The sequence below is a fragment of the Periplaneta americana genome, chromosome 7 (assembly GCF_040183065.1).
Source record: "Periplaneta americana isolate PAMFEO1 chromosome 7, P.americana_PAMFEO1_priV1, whole genome shotgun sequence".
In the NCBI taxonomy this organism is placed as follows: Eukaryota; Metazoa; Arthropoda; class Insecta; order Blattodea; family Blattidae; genus Periplaneta; species Periplaneta americana.
The window spans coordinates 106951995-106965101 of NC_091123.1; the positions used below are offsets into that span (position 1 = coordinate 106951995).

The 13107-nt window shown below is 33.2% G+C and overlaps 1 protein-coding gene across 4 annotated transcripts in view; it reads right to left on the reverse strand.

The window, feature by feature from the left end:
* LOC138703349 (NPC intracellular cholesterol transporter 2 homolog a-like) overlaps positions 1-13107 on the reverse strand; it is an 85734-nt gene that overhangs the window by 46096 nt on the left and 26531 nt on the right. The window contains exon 1 of one of the 4 annotated variants that reach the window (XM_069831152.1): positions 3710-4004. The exons of the other annotated variants lie outside the window; for them this stretch is intronic. Coding sequence (XP_069687253.1) covers positions 3710-3782 — 73 coding nt within the window. The 5' untranslated portion in view covers positions 3783-4004. Of the gene's footprint in view, positions 1-3709; positions 4005-13107 lie in introns of those variants that run through there. 4 annotated transcript variants of the gene reach the window in all.

Genomic DNA, 13107 nt, shown 5'->3' on the forward strand with positions numbered 1-13107 from the left:
AAGTTAGTGATCACTTGTGCGGTGTTTGCCGATGTGAAGTTGAATGAGGCAGTTGTGGTAATCTTGTTTATTAGCGTTGAGCTAGACGTGGTATCGTTGACATGGCTATGTTTGCTGAAAGTGATGTGGCACTTCTATAATAGTTAATGGCATTGCTGTGATTTGTACCCATAGATGTATTGTTAAAACAAATTGAAGGTTGTCAAGTCCATGGATTTAGTATCGCCTGGCGTGTAGTTTTACCGCGTGTTGGTCTGCTCGTGTTTGATGCTAGGCTGATACTCAAACACGAGCAGACCAACACAATATTAACGTGTTAACCAATAATTTGTATTGGTAGGTGGTATTTTGATCGCTTAATGAATTCCAATCGGGATATATGCCCCTCATTAAAATCTTTCATATTTCTCTCCATAGTTTCTTCCCTCCTTAAGGAGCTCTTATTTTTAACTTTTGCTGCATGTGTCTATTTGGAATCAGTTAAGCTATTTGTAAAAGTATAAATATAGATGAGCAGAGTAAAATGTCTTGTTGAATCTACTATGGAAAGGCTCACAGGCATTAGTTGTACGCTGCAAGCTTGCTGTTTTAGCTGCCCAGGTTGAAGGAGGAAATGTAGCGTCGTCTACATAGGTGTCTACCAACGAGTTAGAAACTAACTCGTTGGTGTCTACTAAATAGTCACAAAAGTTATCTAGTTTTTCATCTTGTGGCTTAATCCACTGAATCAGATACAAAACAGTCGCCAACCTCATGTGGGTCTAAAAATGGTAGACCGAATACAAGTTTTAACCATCTGCCGACTTCAAAATCACTTTTATTTTCCTTTATCAAACCATATTTCTTAATCTGATGTAACCAGAATTCACTTAGATGCAATCTACATCCAATGATATTGGCTTTACTCCATACAATCTACATCCAATGATATTGGCTTCACTCCATACAACATTTATTCAGCATGGATGGCACATTCGAGATCCACAATTACATTGGTTGGATTCAGTCGCAAATTTAGATGAAGGCATTTGTCAGTAATCGATCGTAATAGCTGAACATAAGTATGTAAACTTTTCCCCGATAACAGACAATATGCTAGTTGTATCTAATGCCCATTTTGTACTTCGTGGATGCTAAACAGTTGTGTAAAATATTTAGTACGAAATATGAATATGTCATCGATGAAAATAGTGTCCACACTACCCAAAGTATTTATATCCGTTATACAAGAAAATGCAACAATTTTATGTTGTGCATCATTGATGAACAAAAAAGTCAACCCAATTTATTAGCAGATTTAAGTTGTTTAATACAACTTCCACGTCTTCTGTGATTCTGGGCAAATTTGACGAGTGCAGCTTACGTCGGCTATTGCATATGTTCCTGAACGTCTTTAAAAGTAAACGTTTCCGGAACAATTTGACGCAGTTTTTGGAACAAGTATAGTTCTAATAATAATAATAATAATAATAATAATAATAATAATAATAATAATAATAATAATAATAATAATACTTAATAAAATCATAATAGTAGGAATAATAATTAAATAGTAATAGTAATTATAATAATATAACAATAATAATAACCTTGATTATAAAAAATATTAGCTCATAATAAAAATACCTTTCTAATTATTTTAGACGGCCTTTCACATATATCATCTAATTCTAAACATTTCCTCTTATATTTCGTATTTACTAATTTTCGACTATTTTTTCTACATAATTTTCGTGATTGTGGTTTAATTTTGAACGAACGACATCACCGTTTAGAATATTTAATGTCGCATAATATTTTTATTTACAGCACCGCCAAACTATTTCACCACATTTAAGTTCTCTAAATTTATGAAATGTAAAATTGTCTAATGATTTCAATTCCTTTCCACGGTAACCAATGGTGCTTTGCATTTCCATGCCACCACACGAACAGTAAAAAGGTGTTTAAAGTGCTCAACTTATAAACATCTGTGTCCAACTACACGAACAATACTAAAATGTTTGAAGTGCTCAACTTATAAACAACTGTGTTCAAGGGCCAATACTTTATGTTGAACTCCTGCGTAAAGGCTGGTTCACAATAAAACGGGAACGGAAACGACAACGAGAACGAGAACGGAAATAATGTTAAAATAAATATATTTAAATGTGAGCATTCACAATGAACTATTGCGAATGCTCATATTTAAATACATTTATTTTAACATTATTTCACAATAAACGGGAACGGAAACAACGAGAACGAGAATGGAAATAATATTAAAATAAATATATTTAACATTATTTCCGTTCTCATTCTCGTTTACGTTCCTGGTTTATTGTGAACCAGCCTTAACTATCCATCCAGATCAGACTAACTCATAACCTCTCTCCTTCCGTTACAAACTAAGCAAGTCAGTAAAATTGTGCTTGTCGCCCGTAACATTGGTTGACATTGCGTTCGATTTATATATAATTTATTAAAAAAAATAACCCTAGTCGTAACGTTGTCGTTTGTTACACTGACTTTACGTACGATTTACATGTAATTTATTAAAAAAATAACCCGAGTCATAACGTTGTCGTTCGTAACATTGATTAACTTTACGTTCGATTTACATGTAATTTATTAAAAGAAATAACCTGAGTCGTAATGTTGTCGTTCTTAACATTGATTGACTTTATGTTATAATTACTTGTAATTTATTAAAAGAAATAATCCGAGGCGTAACGTTGTCGTTCGTAACATTGATTCACTTAACGTTCGATTTACATGTAATTTATTAAAAGAAATAACCCGAGTCGTAATGTTGTCATTCGTAATATTGATTGACTTTACGTTCGATTTATATGTAATTTATTAAAAGAAATAACCCGAGTCGTAATGTTATCATTCGTAACATTGATTGACTTTACGTTCGATTTACATGTAGTTTATTAAAAAAATAACCCGAGTCGTAACGTTGTCGTTCGTAACATTTATAAACTTTATATTCGATTTATATGTAATTTATTAAAAGAAATAACCCGAGTCGTAACGTTGTCGTTCGTAATATTGATTGACTTTACGTTCGATTTACATGTAATTTATTAAAAGAAATAACCCGAGTCGTAACTTCGTCGTTCGTAATATTAATTGACTTTACGTACGATTTACATGTAATTTATTAAAAGAAGGAACCCAAGTCTTAACGTTGTCGTTCGTAACATTGATTGACTTTACGTTCGATTTACATGTAATTTATTAAAATAAATAACCCGAGTCATAACTTTGTCGCTCGTAACATTGATTGACTTTACGTTCGATTTACATGTAATTTATTAAAAAAATAACCTGAGTCATGCTGTGTGTGAGTGTGCGTGTGCGCGTTTTCGAACTCTAACACCCAGATTTTGTTGTGTGTGTAGATTACATACCACAAATGTATAGCAAAGGTGTGGATAAAAATACCCGAAAAGTGTGTGTAGTTTACCTCCGCCCGTGTCGGTACAACAATAATAATGATGATAATGAAGCTTGGCATTCTACATCTAGGCTGTTTGGAAAATAATGTAGGTGATCTCGTTTAGACTAATAATGCATAATTAACTTACAAAAAAAATTAAGTTAATGTTGGGTTAATTCTAAATCGTTATATACAGCAAGCTATAGGAAGTGAATAATGAAATATAAAATTACAATGATTGCATTTGAAAATGAATGAATGAATGAATGAAACACAACTTACCACATTCTTCATATCTTAAACCAATTACAATTGAAAACAAAGATGCACACATTAGAATGACAGTGAGTTCCATGATTATGTATCGGAAACTACAAAACTGGCGTGAACATATCCGGTTTTTTTCCTGAAAATAAAATATTTGTCAATTTGACACTCTGTATGTTCAGCACGTTACATACAGAACTTGTGTGAAACTAATACTATCACTGTCACGAAACTCTCCTTAATAGGCTATATGAGGTTTTTGGATGACTAAATCAATATCCTTAAGAAAATTTACAACAGTTCACTCTTTGGCTTAAGAGACTTCTGCAGAAAATAAGATATAATATACAAACGTGGCGTGACCATGAAACACCTCGACATTATCACAAGAGTTCGCTATTTGCGTAACACTAAGTGGAGGGTTGTTATATACAAGTGATAAAACTGTTGACGTTTCGTGTAGTTTCTTATCCTTCTTGTTACTCATAACCGTATGTGTTTTTTTTTTACCTTGGGGATTTAGTTGAAGTGAATTTTAATGGCAGGCAGAGTAACTATCTCATGCCCCCATGTTTTAGATTGCTACCAGTGCACTTCCTTAGAAACAGGTACCCAGATTCGAAGCCGTTAGCCCTTGGATTGTCATGAGCCTATTTGTTCGTAAATTGTCTGCTCTTTATATTAAATAATTTAGGGAAAGAAATAATTATACATTTATATGTGAATATTTGGAAATAACTTTACTTAATTTAAAGATGTTCACTATAATGTTATGTTATTAATTACATTATGTTTCACACTTAATGTCCGGTTTGAACTTTAATTGTAATTTCCAAATTTGTAGGTACACTTGCCTTCTAGTGTCATGAAGAGCTATCTTCAGTTCAAGTTTGCCGAGTCCCTGTAGAACCGAAGTTCGCTTTTCCGAAGCAAATATTTCATGTTCGTTCAAAGTCGCCCCTTCAAGTTCTTTGACTTCCCGTTCCTTATTATTCCTTCCTGCTTTAGCTGCGTAAGAATTTAGAACAAATGTTGTGAAGTTTTAAATAGTTGTAAGTATATATAATTTTTATTGCAAAATTATGATTGAACATCAACAGGAACATACATATAAAATCACAATTTAAAAAAGAATACGTGACAGTGTTTACTATATGAAGAACTACCGATAAGGAGTATAATATTCAATTAAATCAAAGTTGTTGATCAGCAGTAGACGTGTGACTATACGGATGATGAAAGTAGAATAATATGAACAACATAATATAAAATCTATTCCATAAAATTATCGTTTAATTTTCATATTACACATCATTATAACTTATAATTCGAACCTGTTTATAAATAAAGAATCAATTTTCATACTACATATTATTTAGCTTATAATATCTAACCTGTTAATAAATAAAAAAATATTATTTCATTTCCATACTACATAATCATTATCGTCGTGCATGACGAACACTATTTTCTGTTCATTTTGTTCGATATTCGTCGATGTTCGCTTTGCATTAGAAGGTCTGTAATTTGTTCGGATGTCATGAAAATATTTGCTGTCCTCCTTTTCCATGCCTTCATGTTTTAAAAATCTTAAGGATTTGAGCATATATCTTGCGATTAGTTTTTCATAATGTAGTGTGCAATTTCTTTTTTTCCTCGTAATTTAAGTTAACTTCGGTTCTTTTCTATAAATATTTAATGATTTAATTTCAGTTTACAACTATTGATATCAATTGTACTAAATTTCCTTCAAAATAATTATTACGTTGTTATCGGCTTTAGTGTGGGATTGAAAAAAATGAGTTTCTGAAAAATTCTTTTTCTGAAAACGTTTATTGTTTCTCTGAAAACATTTAATTCCCTCTTTTATTTAATCTTAAGAATTTCGAAAAATTCTATTCAAACCACACACTAAATCAGATAATATTCTAATTACTCTAAAAGATAATTTAGCACAGTAGAAACGTTGTTGTTTAGTTAACTGTCCGAAGACAGGTCTGAATCTCACAAATGATACGAACAAGGCACTACTTATGAGGCAACTAGGCCAGACGATAATGTGGTAGGGTGACCAGTTCCTTTCACCCTCCATTGCATACATCGCCGACTAGCTACATATTACACTAATCAGATTTCAGATGTATACAAACAATGTTCTTCCTTTGACACATAACAATTGATATGAATAGCTGAAAATTTAAGTCAAATTACTAAATAATAACTTTAGTAATTATTAAATTAGCTTTTAATTTATAAATAAATAAATAAATAAATAAATAAATAAATAAATAAATAAATAAATAAATAAATAAATAAATAAATAAATAAATAAATAAATAAATAAATAAATAAATAAATAAATAAATAATTTAATTATGTTCTTAATTAAAAATACAATATTAAATAATTAACAGGCAAAATTATTTATTAATTATTATTTATTTAGGTTGCTATATGACGCTGTTAGCCACAATAACATCAGATTGTAGTTTGTTTTTCTAAACATGAATTCAGTTGTCTTTTACCATTTTCTAATTTAAACTACTACTTTTTTTCTGAAAATATTAGACTTATAAATTATCGTAAATTGCTCGGAAAATATTCAGATTCAAACAAACTTTAAGGGTTTTATTGTTCAGAATTACGATATTTACCACCTAGCAAAATTATATTCCTGTATACAGGTGTAAAGGGTATAAGTGCCATTATTTTAACTGATGATTGTTCATGGCATAAGGAAGAAAAAATGTCCTCACAATTTTTTTCTAATTGCAATATTTAACTAATTATTAAAGTTTACAATATTATGCGTTTGGCAATGTTACTGGATGGGGAGGAGGGAGTTTACAAGTACACAGTACAGCTCAAGCGGATACAGACATACCGGTACAAAACAGATGCTCTGTTCTAATGCAGGGGCGGGCCGTTGTTTACATAAAACGAACGACAAATACAAACTTTCAATCTCATTAATAGAACTTTATGGTAAATTTCCATTTTATTTAGTAATATTGGCAATATTGGTTCATTTTTTATTGTACGTTTAAAAAATAATCAATAATGGTTTACTGCACAAAATCACACGAAATTTTTCCTAAATGCCACATTTTAATCTCTCCCGTATCCATAAAGCAGTACCATTCTGCTGAGCCATTTATACCCGAACCCACGCTTTCAGAAGTCGAAATTGCGATAGAAAATCTGAAAAAGTACAAGTCTCCAGGTATCGATCCAATTCCAGCAGAATTAATAGAAGAGGGTGGAAGTGCATTATATAGCGAAATTTATAAACTTTTACTTGCTATTTGGGAAAAGGAAATTGTACCAGAACAATGGAAGGAGTCCATAATTGTACCTATTTTTAAGAAGGGGGACAAAATCAACTCTGGTAACTTTCGAGGAATATCACTTTTGTTGACGTCGTACAAAATTTTGTCCAATATTCTTTTGAGAAGATTAGCTCCGTACGTAGATGAAATTATTGGGGATCATCAGTGCGGTTTTAGGCGTAATAGATCGACTATTGATCAGATTTTTTTTTTTGTATTCGACAGATAATGGAGAAAAATGGGAGTATAAAGGTACAGTACTTCAGTTATTCATAGATTTCAAAAAGGCATATGACTCGGTTAAGAGGGAAGTATTATATGATATTCTTATTGAAGTTGGTATTCCCAAGAAACTAGTTCGATTAATTAAAATGTGTCTCAGCGAAACATACAGCAGAGTCCGTGTAGGTCAGTTTCTATCTGGTGCTTTTCCAATTCACTGCGGGCTAAAGCAGGGAGATACACTATCACCTTTACTTTTTAACTTCGCTTTAGAATATGCCATTAGGAAAGTTCAGGATAACAGGCATGGTTTGGAATTGAACGGGTTACATCAGCTTCTTGTCTATGCGGATGACGTGAATATGTTAGGAGAAAATCCACAAACGATTAGGGAAAACACGGCAATTTTACTGGAAGCAAGTAAAGCGATCTGTTTGGAAGTAAATCCCGAAAAGACAAAGAATATGATTATGTCTCGTGACCAGAATATTGTACTAAATGGAAATATAAAAATTGGAGATTTATCCTTCGAAGGGGTGGAAAAATTCAAATATCTTGGAGCAACAGTAACAAATATAAATGACACTCGGGAGGAAATTAAACGCAGAATAAATATGGAAAATGCGTGTTACTATTCGGTTGAGAAGCTTTTATCATCTAGTCTGCTGTCAAAAAATCTGAAAGTTAGAATTTATAAAACAGTTATATTACCGGTTGTTCTGTATGGTTGTGAAACTTGGACTCTCACTCTGAGAGAGGAACATAGGTTAAGGGTGTTTGAGAATAAGGTGCTTAGGAAAATATTTGGGGCTAAGCGAGATGAAGTTACAGGAGAATGGAGAAAGTTACACAACGCAGAACTGCACGCATTGTATTCTTCACCTGACATAATTAGGAACATTAAATCCAAACGTTTGAGATGGGCAGGGCATGTAGCACGTATGGGCGAATCCAGAAATGCATATAGAGTGTTAGTTGGGAGACCGGAGGGAAAAAACCTTTGGGGAGGCCGAGACGTAGATGGGAGGATAATATTAAAATGGATTTGAGGGAGGTGGGATATGATAGAGACTGGATTAATCTTGCACAGGATAGGGACCGATGGCGGGCTTATGTGAGGGCGGCAATGAACCTTCGGGTTCCTTAAAAGCCATTTGTAAGTAAGTAAGTAAGTACCATTTTTAAAGAAATTTCTGTTTGTGTGATTTTTGAAACGGGTTAAGAGACTCCTAGTTTCTAATAATCGTTGAGAAACTGGTACAAAAGTTCGCCGATTAGGTAACCTTCATTGCGGAAAACATTGATGGTACATCATCTTGCCTCACTTGAATTACGACTTTCTCCATAAATTAGTAATATGGTATTCCTAAACTGTGAATGACATTGTAAGTTGTTTATCGAATACCTGGTACCGAACTATCATCCGCTCGGCAGTAGACCTACGACAGGAAGAACTCAGCTGACATGTACTGTACGTACGTCTGTGTAGAGTACTGCCTGCTGCCACATCTCTCACATCTGAATATTAACAAATTTATCCATCCAATTTTATTTAATTTCTCGGAAACGTAATAGAACACACAAATACGTATTTAAACTAATATTAACTCTTTGCTAGATATACCTACTGATGTAATTGTTTTCGTAATTTTACTAACGATATAAGCAGTATAAAGCGAAAAAATAAGAGAAGAAATATATATATTTTTTTCTGGGAAAACTATCAAGTTTTGACCCTGTGTTGTATGGACATTTTTTGATCCTGTAGAGTGTAGTTAGACCGTCCCCGACGACTGTGAAAAGGGCGGCACTTATATTCCTTACACCCTGCATAACAGGAATGACCCTAATTGCATGTATATTCATTAATTCATAGTGTTCTGCCCAAAGGTAGATCTACCACTGCAAACCCAGCATTCTCCAATCTTTCCTATTTTCCACCTTCTTCTTAGTCTCCATATATTATGATTCATGTATCTTAATGTTGTCTATCATTTGATATCTTGTGCCCCCGAACTTTCCTTCCGTTCACCATTCCTTCCAGTGCATCGTTTAGAGGCAATATATGTATATAGGTCCATCAATATTAAATTTATAGCATATATATCGTACCGTATATACTTGTATGCATGTATGTATGTATGTATGTATGTATGTATGTATGTATGTATGTATGTATGTATGTATGTATGTATGTATGTATGTATGTATGTATGTATGTATGTATGTATGTATGTATGTATGTACGTACTTATGTATGTATGTGTGTATGTACTTATATATGTATGTGTGTATGTATGTATGTATGTACGTACTTATGTATGTATGTGTGTATGTACTTATATATGTATGTGTGTATGTATGTATGTATGTATGTATGTACGTTTGTACTGTATGTATGCATGCATGTATATACTGTACATACATATTAATCAATTTAACAAATACAAGCTGAGGAAAGAGATACCTGTGAGCGTTTTGAAGTAAGCAAAGGCCTACCATAGGGTGACCAGCCAATGATGATGTTGATGATGATTTAACAAACAAAGACATTTATTTAAAATGAGTATATAAATATTTAAAGAAAGAATCGTATGATTTATGTCTTATGCATTAACCCAGTTTATAAAATGGCAACCATTTTGAATTTTAGGTATTAAACCAAATACTGTAGATACTAATACCGGAAAGCTGGCTCTCATATGTGCGACATCAACTAACAGCGCTCCAAGCGGAAAGGTTTGAATAAGTTGACGAGAGGGTCGGCCGTGCGAGAGGAGATCGAAACATTTCTTGTGTTGCCTGCAGCGAGCTAGAAGTAAGAATAGTTGCCTGTCTAAGAAGCTGTGATGCTAGCAAATATGATTGCAATATAAAATGTTTCGAAATATAATATTGTAAGCCTTATAAAGCACAAAATTTATCTTGTTATAGATAACTTGGAGAATGCTAGAACTCCTAAAAGACAAAAAATTTCGTCTGAGAAAAAAATACGTTTCTTACTAACAAACTAAGGAATGCGCAGAAAATTATGTCAAAACAAAGGAAACTCATTGAAACCCTGAGAGCTGACGTACAAAAATTGAAAAAATCTCATTCATCTTTAGAATGTGTTCAATTGCTGGTAGAAGATTCATTTCTTAAATCTCAGTTGAAGCTAAGAAAAAGAAAACCTAGGGGAAGGCGATATACCGTGTATGACAAAAATTTCGCACTGGCATTGCATTATGCTTCACCGAATGCATATCGATACTTGAGGAAGATTTTCTGTCTGCCGACTATTCGCTCCTTACGTAATTGACTGCAACAATTGGGTGTTGGTCCAGGTTTCAATGAGACAATAATGCAACTTCTTAAGATAAAATCGAGAAGTCTGACACCAGCTCAGAGAGTTGTTTCCATTGTACTTGACGAGATATCTTTGAAACAAAGTTTCTCGTATATTGCAAAATCATATTTATTCGATGGCTTTGTAGAATTTGGACCGTACGAGAGTCAAAATGAAACAAAAAGTGAAGAATTGAAACCCGCAAATCAGGCTTTAGTATTTATGATTAGGGGCTTGCAAACCAACTACAAGCAGATAATAGGATATTTCCTATCTAATAAATCCACGCCCGGTGATGTTCTAAAGGATCTTCTTTCCGAAGCCTCCGCGAGGTTAGGAAATGTGGCTATTTTCCTAAAGTAGTCGTTAGTGGCCAGGCAGCCAGTAATATTAGAATGAGGAATTTATTGGGATGCGAGGTTGATAAACCATTTATTGAAATAGATGGAGAACAACTTTAAGTGGCACGGCCTTTCGTACAAAGATGAAGTATACAAGTGGCAACATGTTGTTGAACTGTATAATAAGGATAAAGATATGAATCCTCGATTATGCTCAAATTTGAGACAAAAACATATAGAAGTTCCACCTTTCTCGCCCATGAGGGTTTGTCTGTCTGTACAGGTGCTAAATCATTCAGTCAGCAAGGCCATAAAAACTCATGTATAGTTTCAGTCACTATCTGAAGAAGCTCTTCAAACAGCAGAGTTTATAGAGCTAGTGGATCGTGGATTTGACTATTTTAATTCATCGACCATGAACAATGCTAAATCCTCACGCAGGGCTTTACAAACTACTTCTTGTCATTGGACGACTCTACAAAAACTGGAAAGTCTGTTTTCAAAACTGAAAATTCTGAGCGAAAAAAGGACAAACCCTCCTTGCTTTAAGGGTTGGAACAAAATTTTAACTTTCGGTTCCTGCTTAAAAGACGTATAACACAAGACTATATTGAAAATATTTTCTCTATTGTGCGTTCTAAGGGTGGTAATAACATTACCCCTGACAGCTGTAAATTCAAGTCTGCCGTCAGAGGAATTATGAGCTGCCAGCTCTTAACACCTTCAGAGATAGGCAACTGTGAAATTGAAGTCAGTGATTTTTTAGTTACGAAGAAGGAGATTGAAGAAAGTTCATTTAGAATCTGCAGTGATTATCCAGCAACAGAAAACAGTTTTGTAGAAACCGCTGAACTTGAAGAGGATAATCATGATCAGTGTATGATTCCAGATAATGCACTAACATATGTGATAGGGTGGGCTTGTAGCAGAATACCACATGAGACATGCAAACTGGAACTAGCTAGTTTCAAATATGAAAACTTGACAGGCATTTATCAGCACATTGCAAATAAAAAGTATGACAGTGCTAATTTTCTAATTCCCACAAGTTATTCAGTTTCTTTATCTAAAATTATTCGATCAACATTTCACACGTACTTCAGAAAAATTCTTTCATCAAGCAGACAAGGTGTAAAAACCAAGATAATGGCCCTTATTTTTGAAAAATAGATCAAACTAATTCAGTATGTAAAGATTGTAAACATGTTTTCGTTAATAAGTTCCTTAACGTAATGATCAATTGTTTTGTAAAATATGAATGTGACAGAATAAGTTGTAGAACAGTGACTGGAAAAAAGAACAGAAAGGCTAAAAAAAGTAATGCATCAGTAACCTGGAGAATAGCTAATGGGACAATTAAGAAGTATGCACTGTAGCTTCAATGTTGTTTTTCACCAAAGTGATATCTCTTTTAAAACATCTTATAATATTATTATTAGCATCATAATGTTAGTTCAATAGTTATGACAATTAAATTAACGAGAATGTAAATCTGACCGTTCTGTAATGATTTCTTTAGCTCCCATGTAATACTGTATAGGCCTACCACAATTCCTCCCAACCCCTCCTAGCTATGTACGCAATCAAATTCAGTAGAGAGCTTCGTACGGTATTTGAAGCAATACATATTGGAAGCATTGTTCAAACCAAGCCGCTAGACAGCGCTAGTGTTCTCGTGTCGCCGCCCGACACCATGTTAATCGCGTTGCTTTCCGGTATTAGTTCTCTACAGTATTTGATTAAACTAACATTTCCCCGAAAAAAATGGATAAAAATAAGTAATAATAAGACAGAAAATAAAAAAACATGAGCAGCAAAATCACAATGTAATAAGAGAAAGTAATATAAACTCTCTAAACTTGCGTAAGGCAGCGCTTCGTTACTCACCTGATATAATAGTAGTAGTAGTAATAATAATAATAATAATAATAATAATAATAATAATAATAATAATAATAATAATAATAATAATAAATCGTGACTTGTTCCTTGTTTTAACGAAGAAAGAGAACGTATTCTTTTGTCAGAACTCGAGAAAGAAAAACCCATTATTTCAAGAATAGAATGCAGGAAATTATCCAGTATTTGCCTTGGGTCTTAAGCAAGGTGGTTTAACAAAATAATTTTATCTTTTCCTTAACGATTGACTTAAAATTTCCATCACACAGATTTACATATTATTACCTCTTATCA